This window comes from Eurosta solidaginis, chromosome 5, assembly GCF_040869045.1.
Source record: "Eurosta solidaginis isolate ZX-2024a chromosome 5, ASM4086904v1, whole genome shotgun sequence".
In the NCBI taxonomy this organism is placed as follows: Eukaryota; Metazoa; Arthropoda; class Insecta; order Diptera; family Tephritidae; genus Eurosta; species Eurosta solidaginis.
In genome coordinates this window covers 167,593,314-167,614,816 of record NC_090323.1, presented here as the reverse complement: position 1 = coordinate 167,614,816, position 21,503 = coordinate 167,593,314, and the positions used below count along the sequence as shown (strand labels likewise).

The 21,503-nt window shown below is 35.2% G+C and overlaps 1 protein-coding gene across 17 annotated transcripts in view; it reads right to left on the bottom strand.

The window, feature by feature from the left end:
* The window catches only part of LOC137233656 (collagen alpha-1(XV) chain-like), a 1,316,768-nt gene that overhangs the window by 7,623 nt on the left and 1,287,642 nt on the right, over positions 1 to 21,503 (bottom strand). For 16 of the 17 annotated variants that reach the window (XM_067756874.1, XM_067756865.1, XM_067756879.1 and 13 more), the window contains 2 exons: positions 18,156 to 18,170; positions 15,469 to 15,599 (listed from right to left, as the gene is read on the bottom strand). In XM_067756874.1, the coding sequence (XP_067612975.1) occupies positions 15,469 to 15,599; positions 18,156 to 18,170 (146 nt within the window). Of the gene's footprint in view, positions 1 to 15,464; positions 15,600 to 18,155; positions 18,171 to 21,503 lie in introns of those variants that run through there. The other variant, XM_067756884.1, reaches the window with a different exon arrangement.

Here is a 21,503-nt window from a genome sequence, read left to right as displayed (position 1 = left end):
ATACAATGCCCTGTCTGCCGACTTGCCTTTGCTGTAAGAATATTTTGTTTTGCATAATAGCTGTTCTTCCATGTTTGACTTTATAAACATATCTCTTAGCCTCTCAAAGGCTTTGAGCAGAAAGGATGTTAAGATAATGAGTCTGTAGCCTCTTGGATACATTTGAATGATCCTCCCCGTCTTTGGTAGGGAAACGAAACGAATCGTTTTTCTGTCTTGTACAACCGTCGAATATTGTTTAAGCCAACTCATTATCGTTCTAATCGATATTTGAAGCACGGGCGGGAATATTACATCTGGCCGATTAACTAAAAAAAAGCCTTGTACGCCATTCGAACCTTGATATCAGTCACCAAGCCGGGAAAGTTCCTCTGTACCATGTAAGTACTGCCTTCTGGTTCTTCTGCATCATCTCGCGATGGGAAATGCGGATCGGAGAGGAATTCAAGGGACTCTTCAATACTAAGTGACCATTCTTCATTCTCTTTATTTATTAGTCCCTTGGCTATATTTTCCCCCGCAAGGACTTTCCACAACCGCGCTGTTTTGCTGCAGTACTCAATGCTCGCACGAAACTGTGTACGGCTTTATCAGCCCTGTAATCTTAACGCAATTAGGTTCTCAAGAGATCCCTGTCCAATAATAATTTGATATGTCATCGTTCAGAGCTCAATGTAATATCAAGAACATTGCTGGATGTTGGCCAACATATGAAGAAACGTTACCCCTCTTGGTCATTTGAAAATTGCTTTGTAGAAGATAAAACAACAGCAAGTATCCTTAATTGTTAATGATATATATTCCAACTTTTAGGTGCTCTACTATTTTCTTAAGTAATCGTTCTAAAGATTTGCAAAATCACAGCTCTTCAAACTTGGACTCAATTATATATTTAATTCGGTTTTGCACATACCTACAAAAATTACAGCCATACAAGGACAGGTGTATTTATTCACAAGAAAATAAATTATGTACACTATAAATCAAAAAAAGGGGAGTTGCCAACAGTTAACAAAATAAGAAGAGACAGAATTGTTTATTTTAATTAAATGCCAGATGAAAAGGGATACGCACAGCTTAAACAATTATTTTCAAGTACCAAAAAGCAAAGCAAAAGTCAATTGACTGCTGATAAATAAAAAAAAAAGAACAAGTGGAAGGAAAATATTAAAAAAAAAAGATGTAACGATATCTAGAAAAATATGCGTCAAACAAGAAGTCACAAATTTTCTATGTCTTCAGTACTCATTTGCAATGAGATTGTCCTTAAGTGGAACTGTCGAGCAGAAGCAACAGCAACGAGACGACGAGTGCCAGTCAAAAACATGTTTGCGACTAATTAAAAGTTGACTTTATGCAACAGCTACGCAGCACCACTCGAAGAAAAGAACTTAGTGTAGAGATAAACAGATGATATGTACCTTTATATATATATATATTAGGGCGGGTGGATTTAAAAATCGCTCATTGCTCTGTGAAAATCGTATTCTAGGGATCAAAATAAGAAACTTTGCCGAAGGAACCATACCTCTAAAACGAATTCTGGTGTCCCCCAATTTGGGTCGAACTTTTGGGTAGGGGAAAATTTTGAAAAATCCCACTTTGACCCATTTAGAGTGCTCCAATCGAGTCCAAATGTATGACCGACCCACACTAACTTTGGAGGCCCGACCCACCGATGCCAGTGGCACACCCCCTGGAACCCCTATGGGGGTTCACAATACAAACATTTCAAATTATTTTATTGCAAATTTTTTTATTTGTTTATACGTAATAATAAAATGTTACGTATACGCAGTGGTGCACCTCTTTTCAGTTGGTATGGATATGTTTGTGCTGATTTTTTCATGTAAAGTGCAAAACCGGCGATTTTTTGAAATGTTTGTATGGTGAACCCCCAGGGGATGTGCTACTGGCATCGGTGGGTCGGGCCTCCAAAGTTAGTGGGGGTCGGTCATACATTTGGACTCGATTGTAGCACTCTAAATGGGTCAAAGTGGGATTTTTCAAAATTTGCCCCTACCCAAAAGTTCGACCCAAATTGGGGGACACCAGAATTCGTTTTAGAGGTATGGTTCTTTCGGCAAAGTTTCTTATTTTGATCCATAGAATATGATTTTCACAGAGCATTGGGCGATTTTTTTGTCTCCCCACAAATCGACGCGGCCTAATATATATATACATATATATCTCATTTCAACTTTTCTTCGTAATATCAGTCGCAGATAGTGACAATACCTGAAGTGGTAAGAAAACTACAGAATGCAGTTAAATAAATAAACGAACATACATAGTTTATGTGTTTGTGTGTGTAAGGAATGTCATGTGTATCCAAACAAGCATTGAGCTACGCGAAAGCGTACCAACAACGACCGATGCGGAATTCTGCAAGATACTATAGGAGTTAATAAAATTGCAAGATGCTGTGGATATAAACAAGAATTTGCAAAACAATGTAGCATTTGGCTCTTTATGTATGTATATATGTATAAAGCTGTACTTGAATGGGTTAAACTGTGTAGTTTGGCATTGTGACTGCAAAGTAGTTGTGCGAAGACAATGTGCCACATCTGGTGTAAAAAGCATTTGCAGCAGAAGGAAGTGATATTAAGAAACAAAATTTTCTAACAAAAATAACTAAAATAATTAAAGGTGTCTAAGTTCGGGTGTAACCGAACATTATATACTCAGCGTGAGCTTAAACTGTGCATTTCATTTCAGATAAATTACTTTTCTACATAATACGTCGCACCGACCGTTAAAAAAAATGTCTCCCCATTTCCTCTTACAAGAAAACTTGATAAGTCAAATATCATTGATTCAAAACTATTTTTTGCTTTGCTATAGCTTATTATTCTAGTCTAAGGCACTTTTAAACTTGTTTTATATCTAAGTTGCCGTGGTGTTTAACCGATCTCGTCCATTTTTACTAGAAATATTTTCCGCAAAAGGAAAATTTGTGTACCCAATTTTATTGCGATCCGTTAATTTTTCTTAGAGTTATGGCTCCCAAAACATAGAAAATTCCTTAGTCATAAAAGGGGCGGTGGCACGCCCATATTTTAAGATTTGACGTTTTCCTATTTATTGTTATAAATCCACTTGGGAAATGAAATACCATTAATATAAAGCTCTTTTTGCAAAGATATAACTTATTTTATTAGTCCACGACCCTTTTAAAAATCTTTTGTATAAAAGTGGGCTTGGTGCTTAGCCGATTTCGTTAATTTTTCTTCAAAGTATTACTTATAGTAAAGGCAACCTCTCTGCCGAGAGGTTTAACAATTTTTGGTTTATGATTAATAATATTTGTAAAATTGATTTCATCACAAGTGGGCGGTGCCACGCCCATTTTAAAAAATGTTTTAAATTTTTTATCAAGAGTTTCAATATCAGTCACCACGTCAAATTTCAACATTGTAGGTGTATTATTTACTAAATAATCAGGTTTTTTGGATTTTCCAAAATGTTATATTTATAAAAAGTGTGCGTGTTTATCATCCGATTTCGCCAATTTTCAATTCCAATCTATTCTGGGTACAGGTAAGCCCGTGTGCCAAATTTGGTGAATATATCTCAATATTTGCTCAAATTATCGTGTTAGCGGACAGACGGACGGACGGATATGGCTCAAGCAAATTTTTTCCGATACCTTTATACGTATACAACCAACCGTTATCCAGTCAAAGTTACAATACCCTGTGTAAAAGTGCAGCTGGGTATAAAAATAACCAAAAAATTTAACGTTCTCCAAGGCCGTTCTCCATACAAAATAGTAGGTTGCAAAAAGACCACCCAAAAATTTTAGGTCTATGTTGAAAGGGTCCCAAAAAATTTAATTCTTTATGTTTCTTTAAATCTTCTGTTACTGACGATGCCTGATGCCAGAAGGCAGCATTATGTCCGTCGTGAGCCTTAAGTCTTCTCTCTTTTGAGAAATAAACAACTTTGTGAGTTTAAAGTTGTAGGATTTGCACATGATTTTAGAAGTTTTTTGTGCCCGCGCTTCTGTCCACGACTTTCCTACTTGATCAATCAAATGCAAGTCACGTCTCCATTTGATTCCCTCCAATGGGACATCTACCGTCAATGCATTAAGTGCGCACCCTCTTTTGCCAGATAGCCATAGCCATTTTGAAAATATTTTTCGCTGCGGCGTTCCCATGTTTACAGATTTCGTGGCCTCGTATACACACCATTGCGAAGTGAACATTCTGCAGCTTAACATGGAGCCAACCAACCAAATTTGAGACTGTCCATGATTGTTCATTTCGAGGCACTGTTGAAAGCCACGGCAATGTTCAAAAAAACACATAGGGCATATTTCTGGTGTTCCAGGGCATCCTATTAAATTATGAACAATCTATACTATCGACTAAGAGATCTAGGCAGAGTTTCTCTTTCAATTTACCTCTTTTAACTTTTGTTAGTAATTTGCGGAACGGTACCTATGTAAATGTTTTAAACCGACTCCGAACGGCAGATGCAAGACAAAGCCGAATCCGGTATTGAAACCGGATAGGGTGTAACCAATTTTGTATCGAATTGCTAACGTTTTTTTTTAAATCGGTTTAATGTCGGTTATTATCGACGGTTTGAGGGCATTTTCCCACTTCTACCAATGTGTTATCGGTTTGGTATCAACGAGTTTTGAACAATTTATCGAAGCTTGTGGAAAATTTATCAATTTATTACGGAAAAATATGGATTTGCTATCGAATCCAAAATTTATCTATATGTTATCGACATTTTATCGGAAAAATTTCGAATTGTTTTCAAAAACGACGAAAGTGCTAATCATGTTTTTTAAAGTTATGTAATCGAAAATTCAGAATCGAAATATTATCAAAAAGCTATCGATTATTTATAGAAATGTTATTGATATGTTATAAAAAAGTGGCATATTTGTTATCGAAAACTTATCAAGTCATCATTCTTTTGAAGTGAAGTAAAGTATTTCCCTTATCGCAATTGAGTACTCCGGGACTACTCAAAATATGGTAAAAATTAATACTATGTAGAAATAAATAAAAATTATTCAAAAACTTTAAGAAAAATTTTTCCTTAAATTAATGAAACGGTTTTTATTTTATTTTTAACCATTTTTTTTTTGTGAAAAACCCTATTATAATTTTTCAGATTTTTTTAACTTTCCAATGTTATATATATATATATATTATGGAACTGAACCATCAGTATAATGGTTAACTTGGGAAACTTTACCCAATATCCTGTTCTATTAAAAATGTTTTTAAAAATAGATAAGACATGGCTTTGAACATGCGATAAAAAAGTTCGAGACAGATTAGTAAACTTGTTGTAACCAGCTGTAGTAATAGATAAGGGCTGGCACAAAAATTTTTCAAAAAATGCAGTTATTTTGTTTGTACTTTTTTTATCACCATGAAATAAATATTTTTATAAATGACTTGTGAAAATTTTTATCATTTTATTCGTTGTTGTGCGTGTGGCCGAACTTTTCTGGAGATATCCGATATCAAGTTTTGTAAAACTGTTTTATCCACTTTTAGCCACGCTGTTCGCCAAATTCTCTTTATTTCCATTACAGTTTTTGTTGGTTTCTCTTACTTCGAACCAGTTTTGGGTTACACGAGCGTAATGTTTCGGTACCAAGTACTTCCAAAATATAGATTGAAAATCATGGCGATGTAAGAAGGGCATAAAACATTTTGAAGACTCTCTTTCACGTAAATGTCTGCTTTGATGTTTCCCATCATAAGTAGCGGCGTGGATTTATGCCCATACTCACAAATAGTTTACCACATTAGAGCTTTCTGCCAAACTTTTTTAAATTTTTTTGTTTTTCGAATAGGAATGTTCTCCCCAAACTGCAAGCAGTAGAACTGGGTACCTGGCATTTTGCTTAGGTTCATTTTCAAAGACGTTTAATTGCCAATTTGGTCTTAAAGAGCTTACATGCAACGAAAATGCTTTTTAACGTCTATATTTCACTTCGTTTTTGAACTTTTTTCTTTTCTAGGTTTTGACTTGCACATGTGTGTTTTTGGCTATTTTGGTAACAATTCTTCTTGACATGGATCGGTTTATCCTAATAAGGGATAGAACATTATTCTCCAACTAAGCATCTGCTGATGTTGTTATTGTTGTGTCAGTGCTTCGCTCCATCCAATAGGTGAGACCAATCATAAATGGTCATCAATGTCGTATAACGGGAGTCCAAGGAAACTTGCTTTATGAACAGAGTTGGACCATAATGAGAGGGGTGTTAGAGGCGTTGGTTTCATATTACAATTGAAGAGTAACCAACCAGTGTAATTTGGGGGCATAGTACATAGGTAAGAGTATAACCTGTTACAATACCAAGACCGAAGTTGAGCTAGAGTGACGCGCGTTTCCCTAGGGAGAAAGCGTTCCTCCTCTACTAGTTGTGGGTATTTTTCTTCGAGTACCGGATTTGCCGAGCAATTCCTGGCATAGAGGTCCGACGTTTGAGGACATGATTGTGCTTTTTTTGCTTCATATAGCTGTGTTCTCAGGTGCCACATTTCCTCATAATGCTTACGGAGATGACCCATTAAGCCCCTGGGCGGCGTAGTCTTATTAATCAAATGTCTGTTGGGATGCCAAGGTCTCTGGATATTCAACAGCAACTGTTTGTTTAGCATTTCATTTCTCTCCCTAATGGGGAGTACTCTCGCCTCATTGTGTAGATGGTGTTCTGGGAACATAAGAAACTGTTCTGAGGGCAGTACTTTGGCAGGCCTGTATTTTCTTCCAGTGAGTAGCCTTTAGGTTTGGCGACGATATCTGCTGATCTCTTTGCGCGGTCATTTCTTGGCTTTTCCTTCACCAAGCCTTCCTTGAAGTGCAAAACCGTTTTTGGGGTGATGTAATAGGACAATTCTTTGAGCTTTGATAACATTTTGTAACTAATGTTTGTATTATTCATCCCAATTTGCAATATTTTTTTATGTACATAGTTCTTCTTTTTTACTCATTTTCTTCGTTGTTGAAGGCTTGACTTGAGAAGCTAAAACATTGTTAAATATTTTATGAAACACTAATTCAAAATAGTAATTTCAAAGCCTACTATGTCATTACTAAAAAACTTATATGGGGTTCTAAATTGCAAAACTTTTATACCAGTGTTTTTATAATGGTTGATTTAACGAGTTTGATGGAAAATAGTGTGGTACTCTAAAAGAGAAAGTCTTTCTAGCAACATCCACCATTGGCAGAATGTGAAAAAATAAATGGATAATAATTTTGACTTTATAGTCAATGCCTATTACTGAATAAGTTATTAGAAAGACCGACTCCTACTAAAACATTTTTTTTGGTTCAAACCAAGAACAAGACATGCTTTTTCAAAAAATATATTATTAAGTTATTACTATTACTTCCTGTTTATAAACTCAACAGCGTGGATATTTAAAATGCTCTGCCAAATGTGACAAATTTTTAATTACTCATACGCCATGGTATACTAAAAAACCTCTCCCAACTGCCAAACAATGTGATGTGCGAAGGCCCAACTGCCGTTACGCCATGCAAGTAATTGTTGTATAATCTTAGTATGCAACATTTACTATTCAACTTGACCTAAATCGCTAAAATAGTTGCCAACACCATGTTGTTGCTGTTTCATTGTCGGTGATACAGTAAACTCTACGCATAACTACCATACACATGCATATTTTACTAAGTCTGCCATTGTTGAATTTATACTAAATTATGTAAAACAGCGCTATGATGCTGATGTTTGAACCAAAGTAACAATAAAACTCGTATATTAGTGGTAGTAATTGTTAGTGGTACTAACCTGCAGAAGAAGCAGATAAAGTAGAGCATAGCGGTTGCAACAATGAGCGACAAATTTAATGTTGGCAGTGAGGCCAACGAATAGGAAGCGCTTAATTCTAAGAAATTATCATAAGTCGGTCGTATGCTCATTAGCATTCAAATATACTAAGTAAGTTGCTAAGGTACGTTTACCTATCCACATACATACATACATAGGTGCAGAGTCGTAAAGTAGTGTGTAGAAAATACTGTTGCCAGTTCTCGTTTTTATACTCAGTTGAGCAGAGCTCACAGAGTATATTAAGTTTGATTGGATAACGGTTGGTTGTACATATATAAAGGAATCGAGATAGATATAGACTTCCATATATCAAAATAATCAGGATCGAAAAAAAATTTGATTGAGCCATGTCCGTCCGTCCGTCCGTCCGTCCGTTAACACGATAACTTGAGTAAATTTTGAGGTATCTTGATGAAATTTGGTACGTAGATTCCTGGGCATTCATCTCAGATCATTATTTAAAATGAACGATATCGGACTATAACCACGCCCACTTTTTCGATATCGAAAATTTCGAAAAACGGAAAAAATGCGATAATTCATTGCCAAAGGCGGTTAAAGCGATGAAACTTGGCAGATGGGTTGATGTTATGACACAGAATAGAAAATTAGTAAGATTTTGGACAATGGGCGTGGCACCGCCCACTTTTACAAGAAGGTAATTTAAAAGTTTTGCAAGCTGTAATTTGGCAGTCGTTGAAGATATCATGATGAAATTTGGCAGGAACGCTACTACTATTACTATATATGTGCTAAATAAAAATTAGCAAAATTGGATGAAGAACACGCCCACTTTTTAAAAAAAATTTTTTTAAATTCAAATTTTAACAAAAAATTTAATATCTTTACTGTATATAAGTAAATTAAGTCAAAATTCAACTCCTGTAATGATATGATGCAACAAAATGCAAAAATAAAAGAAAATTTCAAAATGGGCGTGGCTCCGCCCAGTTTCATTTAGTTTGTCTAGAATACTTTTAATGCCATAAGTCGAACAAAAATTTACCAATCCTTCTCAAATTTGGTAGGAGCATAGATTCTATGACGGTAACTGTTCTCTGTGAAAATGGGCGAAATCGGTAGAAGCCACGCCCAGTTTTTATACACAGTCCACCGTCTGTCCTTCCGCTCGGCCATTAACACAATAACTTGAGCAAAATCCGATATATCTTTACTAAACTTAGCCCACGTACTTACCTGAGCTCACTTTTTCTTGGTATAAAAAATGGGCGAAATCTGGCCATAACCACGCCCACTTTATCGATATCGAAAATTACGAAAAATGAAAAAAATGCCATAATTCTATACCAAATACGAAAAAAGGGATGAAACATGGTAACTGGATTGGCTTATTGACGCAAAATATAACTTTGGAAAAAAATTTGTAAAATGGGTGTGACACCTACCATATTAAGTAGAAGAAAATGAAAAAGTTCTACAAGGCGAAATCAACAGCCCTTGGTATCTTGGCAGGAATACTGTTAGTGGTATTGCATATATAAATAAATTAGCAGTACCCGACAAATAATTTTCTGGATCACCTGGTCCACATTTTTGTCGATATCGCGAGAACACCTTCACATATTCATCTAAGGGCCACTCGCTTTTAAAACCCTCATTAATACCTTTAATTTGATATCCATATCGTACAAACACATTCTAGAGTCACCCCTGGCCCACCCTAATGGCGATATCTCGAAAAGGCGTCCACCTATAGACCTAATGCCCACTCCCTCTTAAAATGCTCAGTAACACCTTTCGTTTGATACCCATATCGTACAAACATTCTAGAGTCACCTCTGGCCCACCCTAATGGCGATATCTCGAAAAGGCGTCCACCTATAGACCTAATGCCCACTCCTTCTTAAAATGCTCAGTAACACATTTCGTTTGATACCCATACCGTACAAACATTCTAGAGTCACCCTTGGTCCACCTTTATGGCGATATCTCGAAAAGGCGTCCACCTATAGAACTAAGGATTACTCCCTTTTAAAATACTCATTACCATCTTTCATTTGATACCCATATCATACAAACACATTCTAGAGTCACCCCTGGCCCACCCTAATGGCGACATTTCGAAAAGGCGTCCACCTATAGACCTATTGCCCACTCCCTCTTAAAATGCTCAGTAACACTTTTCGTTTGATACCCATATCGTACAAACAAATTCTAGAGTCAGCCCTGGTCCACCTTTATGGCGATATCCCTAAATGGCGTCCATCCATAGATCTATGGCCTACTCTCTCTTAAAATACTCTTTAATACCTTCCATTTGATACACATGTCATACAACCACATTCCAGGGTTCCCTAGGTTCATTTTCCTACATGGTGATTTTCCTTATTTTGTCTCCATAGCTCTCAACTGAGTATGTAATGTTCGGTTGCACCCGAACTTAGCCTTCCCTACTTGTTACTCTTGCTCTTGCTGTTGTATGCTCAGCATTTAGGTTAACATTTTAATAAACCAAGTTAACAACGCGCGTTACATACATACATCATAGAAAAGCATCAGCGTGAAGCAAGACTGACTAGCTTGATGTAGGGCAATAAGAAAAAAAAGGCAAAGTAGATGGACAACCAGCACATATAGCTGTACGAAGGTTACAAATGAGATCAAGTAGAAAGAAAATACAAAATAATTTTCACTCGGTAGGAAAATTTACATGTAACGCGTTTTATACCCAGAAGCGCGAGCATGATTTTAAGTTCAACAGTGACTTTAAAAACATTGAATTTTGTTTTCTATTAATCAAATAAGAGATTTGAAAATGACTTGGTGTAATACTAGCAGTCCCGTCAGGATTCGGACGTGAATCTTGCAAGGGCGAACAATATCTTAGGATAGCGAATTTATGTACTCAAGTTATTAATACTTGATGCGCAAAAAGTTCAATTGAAATAAGATAAGCGCGTTAAACAGTAAATTATATTAGCGGAAGATAAATGTAAGCGTAGGCGTAGATTTTGAGAGTGGTATGCAATATGAAGAATAAGGATTGTATGCACTGTAGCATAATGTGGGATGTACTTGGTGGAGTTTGCATGCAAAATGAGACAATAAGGTTGGGAAATTTAAGAGACGATTTTTTATAAGTCTGTTATCGACGTGGTATAGACGAGTTATCGATTTGTTATTGAAGTGTTGTAAATTAGATATCGGCAACAAAGGCAATATTAAATTTGAACTCGATATATTATCCATTTGTTATTGCTAATTTATCGAAAAGTTATCGGCTTGTTATCAAAAAAGTATTAATTAGCTTTCAAAATGTTATTGATTTCTTATCCCAGACTTGCTAATTTGTTTCCGGCTTTTTGTTATTGGAAAGTCATCGAATATCTATCGAAAATAATATACTATTTGACGAAAAATGGTCAATATGTTGTCGATTTCTTTCGGCGTGTCACCAATCTCTTAGTGACGTGTTATCGATTTATTCATGGCGACTTATCGGTTGGATAAGACCATGCCAATCTGCAATATGAAAAAAATACCCGACTTTTATTAAAACACTCGATTCTGCTCAAATACTCGCTAATCCCCAAAAAAGCCATTTGATCAATTTGGTTCTTGGTTAAAGCGGCGAGACCCTACTGAATCCAGAAAGCGTTAATTCGCCGCCTTGATACCACAGTTCGTGACTTTCGTAGATAAAAGTGTCTCGTATAGTACCCAGTTTGAGTGCGTAGGTCCTCTCTGCTAAGACAAGTTAGTTTGTATGATACTCTCGCTCCTGGGTTTATAAAAAATGTTGCTCGTATTTGCTCTGGGCGTTCAATCAAGAGTTGTCTGAACTATTTAGTTTCCCAGTTACTTATGGTTTTTTTAGTGTGTGCTTTTGTGAGTCCACAGAATGGCTATGTACCATAAAATATTATTACATCACTCTATTTGGCGAGGTTGTATCCCTGTTCACAACTTTAATTTAATTTGTACCATTTTATAATGAGCCAGTTTTCTAAGTTCCTTTTTATAAAAATTTATTAACGCTAATTTCCTATGTCGAAAAATTGTTAGAAACTAATCATAGCTAGAATTCAGAAAAAAAAAATGAAAAAATGTAATTACCCAGTTGAAATAAAATAAAATAATTTAAAAAACTTTAAGTTGAACGGTTTTTTTGAAAATAATACTTACATGAAGTAATAATAAAAATAAAAGTAGAAAATAATTAGGTAGGTTCTAGGTTCTAGTCATTACACTCCTCAAAAATCTAGGGCGTTGATCAGATAAAAGCGTTGGGCGCGTGGAATTTCTAAAAATGTGAGGCGGAGCATAACCTGATTAAGATTCAGTTGGTCTCATATATGGCTATTAATAGAAATTTGACGCTTTGAATATCTCGATCCTTGCGCCACCTATGGGAGTTTTTTTCTTATTATTGCATAATCATCGGGTTCTGAACTATATTCCAAGTTTCAAGCTTGTATCTTTTCGGGAAGTTACTTAAACTTCCATTACAAAATTTTGTTCGCCCTCCCGTTCAAGCCAAACTAAATAAAACCGTTTAATTAAATACGCGTGAGTACAAGGACTTAAGGCCAAATCACAAAAGGGGCAAACTTGCCAGAAACAAATAGTTTCGGACTTTCTGAGGACAGCTTTGTTCGCTTCTTATCGGTAAAAATTATATTGATGTTATCGACAACAGATTACTAGATATCGTTGAGTTATCTGTTTGTTACCGCCAAGTCATCAACTGCTGATTTTTTTCCTAGCGGCTTGTAGTAACTTGGTTGGAGATAAGTCACCGCTTTCTAGTGAAGTTTTGTCGGTATCTTTTTAATAACAAACTATTCCGTCGTCTATAACAAATCGATAATACATCGATAAGAAATTGGTAAAAACGGATAAAAAAATCGACAACTTTTTGCCACAAACTCGATAAATTTTCGATAAATAATCGATGCCTTTTCGATAACCTATCGATACATTTTTGATAGCAAATCGATAACTTTTTTGTAAAATAAACATAAATTTTCGATAAATGTTAGATAATTTTCGACAGTAAACCGATAACTTGACGAAAATCAGTAACTCATTCGTCGTGTTATCGATTACAAATTAGTATCACTTCGATATCAAATCGATAACCCGCGTATGCCTCGTCTATAAAATACCTATGACAAACCGATATTTTAACAATTACAAACTGTTATCATTTCAATAAAAAATTGATAATACCCCGTCCGGTTTTGGCTTTGGGTTTGATTCCCGTCCCGTTCTGGGCAGGTTCGGTTTCAAGTTCGGTTCCAGGTTCGGGTTCGATTAATTTTCTTCTCATTCCTTTCCTTTCTGTTCCCTTCCTTTCCTCTCCTTTCCTTTCATTTCATTTCCTTTCTTTTCTTTTCCCTTCTTTTCTTTTCCTTTCTTTTCCTTTCCTATCCTTTCCTACTTTCCTTTCCTTTGTTTTCCTTTCCTTTCCTTTGCTTCCCTTTCCTTTCCTTTCCTTCCCTTTCCTTTCCTTTCGTTTCCTCCTTTCCTTTCCTTTTCCTTTTCCTTTCTTTTCTTTTCTTTTCTTTTCTTTTCTTTTTTTTTTTTTTCTTTTCTTTTCTTTTCTCTTCTTTTCTTTTCTTTTCTTTTCTTTTCTTTCCTTTCCTCCTTTCCTTTCCTTTCTCTACCTTTCCTTTCCTTTCCTTTCCTTTCCTTTCCTTTCCTTTCCTTCCTTTCCTTTCCTTTCCTTTCCTTTCCTTTCTTTTCCTTTCATTTACTTTACTTTCCTTTCCTTTCCTTTCCTTTCCTTTCCTTACCTTTCCTTTCCTTGCCATTCCTTTCCTTTACTTCGGCAGAGAGGTTGCCTTTACTATTATAAGGAATGCTTCGAAGAAAAATTAACGAAATCGGTTAAGGACAACGATCACTTTTATATAAAAGATTTTTAAAAGGGTCGTAGATAAATAAAAGAAGCTATATCCTTGCAAAAATGAGCTTTATATCAATGATGTTTCATTTACCAAGTGGATTTATAGCAATAAATAGGAAAAACTGCAAAATTAAAAAAAATGGGCGTGGCACTGCCCCTTTTATGACTAAGAAATTTTCTATGTTTCGGGAGCCATAGCTCGAATAAAAATTAGTTCAGAATAGAACCATTTGTATATGTATTATTGCGCACCCTTATAACACTATTAAGCACACAAAACAAACAGCAACAGCATTTCAAGTGTCCAGCTGGGTATGTAATGTTCGGTTTCACCCGAACTTAGACTTCCTTACTTGTTTCTTTTGTTTCCGCCGAATTGTCTTATTAGAAGGTAATTTTTTATTTCTTCGCTATAGGGTATATAACTTAGACTTTTTCCTCTCGTAAGACTATATTACCAAAGCCACTTTATTGCTGTATTTTCATACTTGTCCTTGGCCGGGTCGTTGCATGTTTAAGTATTTAGAGCTATGCTGTGTTCGCTATTAAAAGTTACTTTTATAAAATGAGATTAAGTAGTAGCGTGTGGGTATTAGTTAAGGTGGTGAAAGCGGCAAGTGGTTTTGTTGCTATTATTGTTGTTTGTCGTAAGAAAGTCTGTCAAGAAAGTAGCATTTAATAACAACAAAGATGTTGAGCATCCAAGTGAAGAAAGTCAGGTAGGTGGACTAAGTGTAGCAACTCGATTTATAAGTGCCCGTCATCATCGCCTCCTTTCGTAAGACACTGTTTACCATCGTCGAAGAAGTAAAAACATGGACAGTGAACTTAACATTTAAAGAAATCAATTTTAGCAAAGCACATACACTCACATACACACAAGCATACACATAAGCACTTGTTGACCAAACGCTAAAAGCAGTAATGTTCGTCAACCGTCATCGTACTGCCGTTTGTTAATGTGGCATGCATTATTAGATACAGCTAGAGGGTAAGTGAAAAATAAATATCTTTACATATATTTAAACGCAGTTTTCTAAAATAGCGAAATCCTTGTCGGAAGTAGGAAATGTTGTAATTGAAAGTAATGAAGGTACTTGTAAACACCGAATAATTTGCAAATTGTACTTTCCTTGTTTTATTTGTACTCCTTCTTTTTGTTTTTCTAAGGTCTTTATTATCAATTTGTATTTTGCTTCCGCTATGACTTTTGCTGTTTCAGATCGACATCACAACTACCATTAGCATTAATGAAGGTCAAGTGTTTGCTTCCGGTGTATGAAAATTGTGTTTGTGCTGCTAGAAAATAATCTCAAAGTGTACACGATAGAAAATTAAATTTGCCACTGTATATGACTTCTATATTAAATGTACTTGAAAAGCGATGTTGTCCAAATAGTCAATTATTTGCATTAAAGTTTTTAAATTTAAATAAAATTTTCAATTATGAACTCGAAAATAGAATGAATAAGTCTATAGTTTAACCAGAAGTTTGTTTAAGGACCAAACTGAAAAAAACTTATCAAAAACTAGGACCTGTGTTATAACATAACTCCGCCCTCTTGGCAAATACTTCTTGATTCTAGTTCTGATAGATGTATCACACCCAAATAGCACATGAACTCAAAATTTTGCAAAATATTTAAACACAATTTTTTTGGTCGTATCCAATTAACGTTATAAACCACAGTTACTTCAATGTTTCTTTGAAATAAATTATATCTTAAAACTAAGATAAGTTTTCTCTTACCTTGATGACATAAAGGCTTTGAAGGTGCCCAATAAACCAGCTCTGCGGCCTTGGCGATAGCAAGCAAAATCAGCGCCACGTATGCCTTGCAGATCACCAACGTATGGCTCATTGAGCGCAGCAACTCGAAGCTGTGGATAAAAAAAATTTAAATACTAGGTTAATATAATGAAAGGAAATGAAAGTTTAAAATGGGTAAAAATTGTTTCCTCAAGTTCGTTTGTAATAGTTATCCATGTAGAGTGGGTAGCACGACGCTCACCCCTTTTTTGTTAATCTTACTATCCCCTTTTCGTGCTGATGTCACGTAGTTTCAGTTTGTCCCAAAAATATTTAATAGGGCCTGCTTTTGTAAAGTCTTGTCGAAATTATGAAAGTGGGGTTTTTGACGTGGACCTCGTTATGACATTTTATCACAGTTTGCTTATATATTTATAATCTGAGCTATAATTCCACGTCAATTTGTAAAAAACCGTCTAACAAATCGGAGCTCTTAGGATGATCCTTAAATTACATGACGCTTTATTTGCTAATTTTCGACCCCCTTCCCCCTACGTTACGAATCGTGTAGCTTTATTGCTTGCGTCCGTGATAGAGAGTGACGCTGACTTTGTACCTTTTCATCGTAGGTGCATGTAATTTATGGATCGCCGCTTTGTGTCCGTTTGGAAGAACCGACTTAATGTTTTTAGTAAAAAAAGAATGAAATAATAAAAAAATTTAAATTAAGTGAATACACATGATATTTCGTTAGTTTTTTTAATTTCGCTATCCGATGAGAAATTGAAAATTCATCAACCGAAAACCACACAACATATAATTATGATCATTTGTGAAACAATTAAATCAATATTTTTGTGAAAAAAATCAGGGGTATTGATATTGAATTACAAATAAAAAGTTAAAGGAGATGTAACAAAAAAAAACATTAACAAAGAGGAGTAAGAGTTCAGAACATACCAACATTATATACCCAGCTGCAGGCATAATACAAGCTAATACTAGTGAAAGATTGAAGAGGGATTCAAAACACAATAGCAAAAATACTGGGCCTTATGCATAAGAACTGAGTATTTGCTCGGACTTTGGTGTCAACTTGTCGCTGATGATCAGGAGCTATTGTAAAGTCGTGTAAAACTTTATTTTTTCCTTTTGTTGAGCTATTTTTAACTTATCCTAAGCAAGTCGGCGGGCATTCATCGCTAGCTGAAGCGTGATTTTTTGGTTTGGTTACATCATTTGGTTTGGTTATTTCAGGGTACCTAAGCAATCTTTGAGAAATTGTTTGGCTTCAGTTGCTTTAATCGATGAAGCGCTGGCGAAAAACGCAGTCGAGGAAAACACTATTAGTTCATCAGGAAAACATTTTAATTTGAAGTCAACAAGTAAGTCAAAGTGACTCAACAAATCTGCCCCGATGACGGGAGTCATTACATCCGCAACGACCAAATTATTTTGTGCTATAATTTTGAATTACCGTAAGGAGCTGGGATTCAATTGGAGGTAATAAGGTTCTCAACCTCGACCTAGGAAAGACAGACAGATCGCAACCTCTGTTCACCAAATATAACCAAAAAGATGTGCGACTCTTGAAAAAAAAAAAAAAACCGCGAGATTTGGTTTGTCAACTACTATCCGCTTATAGCGATTCTCTTTGGCGTTTCCAAAAGCTTACAACCCTTCAGATAATCACAGCTGTCTGCATAGTTTAACGAATTCCGTGCAGCGTGTCAGCGCTGTCGCCTAGCTCGTCTAAAGAGTTGGAGGTTTGCGCGCGTGTTTTTTTGGAGTGTTGCCAATCATTTTGCTTCGCCATCTCCGTTTACTAAAGACTTGAGCTGTCACAAAAATGAGAAGAGATTATGTCAACGATAGCTTCACAATCTAAGAGTTGTTGCAGCTTTTCCTCCTTGGATTTTGAAGAAGGCGTTATTAGTACCGTTTTTTTAGGTCGAGCACAGTTTTACCAGGGGTAGTATGACAATTATGCCCTCCACTTATGCCGCTCAGCGACCGAAATCGTTCTTTTCTCAATTGCCGAAATCACATGGTAACATTTTTCTACTTCTTTGGAAACATTTATAATAATAAACTAAGCTTCGATCTGAGGAAACCAAAACGCAGCTTCTAAAATATGGCCGCTACTGATGATGATGCACCAAATAGAGCGAGAAAACGTAATTAAGAACAGTGATTTAAATATTCAATGTCAAGGGCACAGCATATTCAATCAGTGATTCAGATACTGCAAAACAAATTTAGTACCAGGGCTTGTTATCCCAACCGCTGATTGCTTCTTTGTGATTATTTGCCATACAACGCCAGTTAATTGCAACCATTATAAAATTTTCTTTTGAATTGACATTCTATTGCACGGCGAATTGGGTTGAATATGCTGTGCCCTCACCTTGTATAGATTCGCATTGAATTAAACTATTTCGGTGATGATGGAAGAAGCGAAAACCTAAACATATACTTCAAAAGTAAAATACCTTTGTGTGGGTTTTCATTAGATACGCAGCTGGGTATAAAAAAAACAAAGCGATTTAAATATTAATTAATAAATAAAATTCGTTTGAAAAACCAAATAAATAAACACAATTTAAAATATTAAATATTTAATAAAATGTACAAATTAAATTTTAATAAATTTTTATTCTATTATTTTTTTCATTATAACAACTCACCATACGTGGATACCACTGTGCGGTTAACAAAAAAAAAAAACGGCGATTTATTGCGTGATTTAGTTTTTTATTTAATTTTTGTTTTGCGTTTACGCAGCAAATTTATAACCAAATGAACCACACAGCACCGCACAGCAGAGCAGCGTAGCGTAAACCCCATAAATGCAGCATTTATATTCATTAATATTTATTTATATATTAATTTAGGTTTTTATTAAATGAGCAGAAAAAAGAGAGAATAAATATATCATTAGGTGAGTTTAATAAATTTATTTAGATAAACTTTAGATAAACTTATTTTTTTCAATAAATAAAAATTTTTTTTTCAAATAACACATTTATTTATATATTTTTTATACACATCAATAGAAAACCACAACATCTAAAAATGGTTAATTTGCTGACCAATTTTAATTTCATCCAAACTTCTCAATTAGCTAAACTGATTTATGCAAACACTAAGTCGCAGATGGCACAAATAAAATAAAAAAAAAATTATATACTACAGAAGCGCTAAAGTACGTGGATACACATTAAATTGCATGCAGTTCAATAAAAAATATTTACATACATACCAAATGATTTACAAATATACAAAAGTACGCAATGTTTCGTATAACAAACAGGCTTTAATGTTTTATTTATAGTCCCTTAATGTTTATAGTCCTGCAAACCCTGAGTTATATTATTTCTGGATTTGACGATATTAAAGGGTGACAAGGCGTCTTTGGACAGGTTATAAAAAATATGTAGGGGTCTTGTGTCCTAGAAAATAATGTTGACTATAAAAAGGTTAACATTTCATACTAACACTTTGACTCCCCACCAGTGGTCCTTCCGTAGTATTTTTCCGACAGAAAACAAAATGCCATGTAAATATTTAGCAGCATGCGTCAACAGTAGCAACTACTTTTCGCCCTTCGGAAAAATGTGAAAATATTGTGGAAAGACTTTGTGACAAAGTTTCAAAGTGTTAGAATGAAATGTACGGATAAGTAAATGTGCTATTCCATCTTTCAGAAAACTTCCACTACTTTGATACGAAACTGCTGTGCACAGTGTTTCTTTGGCAAACTTTTCGAATTTTCTTCATAGAACTGAAAAATACAACATTTTCAATAAACATTTTCTGCTGAATACCCAAAAACCTAACCGCCATAGCAGATATCTGATTGAAGAGGCCCCTCCTCCCAGGCGGGCCGGCATGTTTTTTAATGTTTAAAAAAAGTTAACACCGCTGCAAAATATTTCCTGTTTGGTGAATGATCAATTTGGTGTTCTCGACTCACATGACCCATTAAGCCGCATACGAAAGGGGACTGGAGCTCTGCGGTCGTTGTTAAGAATGTGCGTCTCTACATTTTAATTTTATTGGGCTATTGACCTAATATATTTTTATCCCTACAAAATATGCTATTTGTAAAAAATGCGTATTTAAGCCTACACGTAATTTTTCATACGACAACTAATTTCGAAAAAAAATTCAAATTTTGTGTACCATAGGCATCTCGTCTCGTTCTGAGGCAGAACTTACAATATGTATGTTCGGTTAAGGAGTGTTACTTCAGTAAAATTTCACTTATATCTGGCGTAACTAGCTATAATATTACGAATGGGTAATTAAATTACACTCTTCTTTTTTTAAATATGGTATATTGTGAAAACTGAATTTTTGGAATGTACGTCCAAAAATGTCGTCTTAGCCTATCCTAACTTATAAGTGGGTAAGCACGATTACGATGTCATAGAGACGTAAACATGTATGTATGTATGTCTATTTTCGATTATCATAGATTATATATCTAATAATCTGTGTCTTCGGTCTTCTTAGAGAATTTGTCAGAGAATCGCCGAATTGTATGATATTTATATAAGTAGCATAAGCCGATAGCAACGAAGCTTACCGGATTTATATCCGGAGAGGATTGCTGTTATCCGGCACTCTTATCTTGCTTTTACCACAATAATAAAAGAAATCTCTGGCATTGTTCATTGTCATGTCGCCACCATTCTAATTTTTCCGTTCTTCAAAAATAAATTTAGTGAGAAAAGAAAGTTCAAGTGAAAAAAAGATCTTATCTTAAGGCTTCTATTGCAAAGCTATCATGCCCGCAGCCCTCCCATTACTTAATTTTTATACTCAGTTGAGCAGAGCTCACAGAGTATATTAAGTTTGATTGGATAACGGTTGGTTGTACATATATAAAGGAATCGAGATAGATATAGACTTCCATATATCAAAATAATCAGGATCGAAAAAAAATTTGATTGAGCCATGTCCGTCCGTCCGTCCGTTAACACGATAACTTGAGTAAATTTTGAGGTATCTTGATGAAATTTGGTATGTAGGTTCCTGAGCACTCATCTCAGAACGCTATTTAAAATGAACGATATCGGACTATAACCACGCCCACTTTTTCGATATCGAAAATTTCGAAAAACCGAAAAAGTGCGATAATTCATTACAAAAGACCGATAAAGCGACGAAACTTGGTAGATGAGTTGAACTTATGACGCAAAATATAAAATTAGTAAAATTTTGGACAATGGGCGTGGCACCGCCCACTTTTTAAAGAAGGTAATTTAAAACTTTTGCAAGCTGTAATTTGGCAGTCGTTGAAGATATCATGATGAAATTTGGCAGGAACGTTACTCTTATTACTGCATGTACGCTTAATAAAAATTAGCAAAATCGGAGAAGAACCACGCCCACTTTTAAAAAAAAAATTTTTTTAAAGTAAAATTTTAACAAAAAATTTAATATCTTTACAGTATATAAGTAAATTATGTCAAGATTCAACTCCATTAATGATATGGTGCAACAAAATACAAAAATAAAAGGAAATTTAAAAATGGGCGTGGCTCCGACCTTTTTCATTTAATTTGTCTAGGATACTTTTAATGCCATAAATCGAACAAAAATTAACCAATCCTTTTGAAATTTGGTAGGGCCATAGACTTTATGGCGCTAACTGTTTTCTGTGAAAATGGGCGAAATCGGTTGATGCCACGCCCAGTTTTTATACACAGTCGTCCGTCTGTCCTTCCGCATGGCCGTTAACACGATAACTTGAGCAAAAATCGATATATCTTTACTAAACTCAGTTCACGTACTTATCTGAACCCACTTTACCTTGGTATGAAAAATGAACGAAATCCGACTATGACCACGCCCACTTTTTCGATATCGAAAATTGCGAAAAATGAAAAAAATGCCATAATTCTATACCAAATACGAAAAAAGGGATGAAACATGGTAAGGTAATTGGATTGTTTTATTGACGCGAAATATAACTTTAGAAAAAACTTTATAAAATGGTTGTGACACCTACCATATTAAGTAGAAGA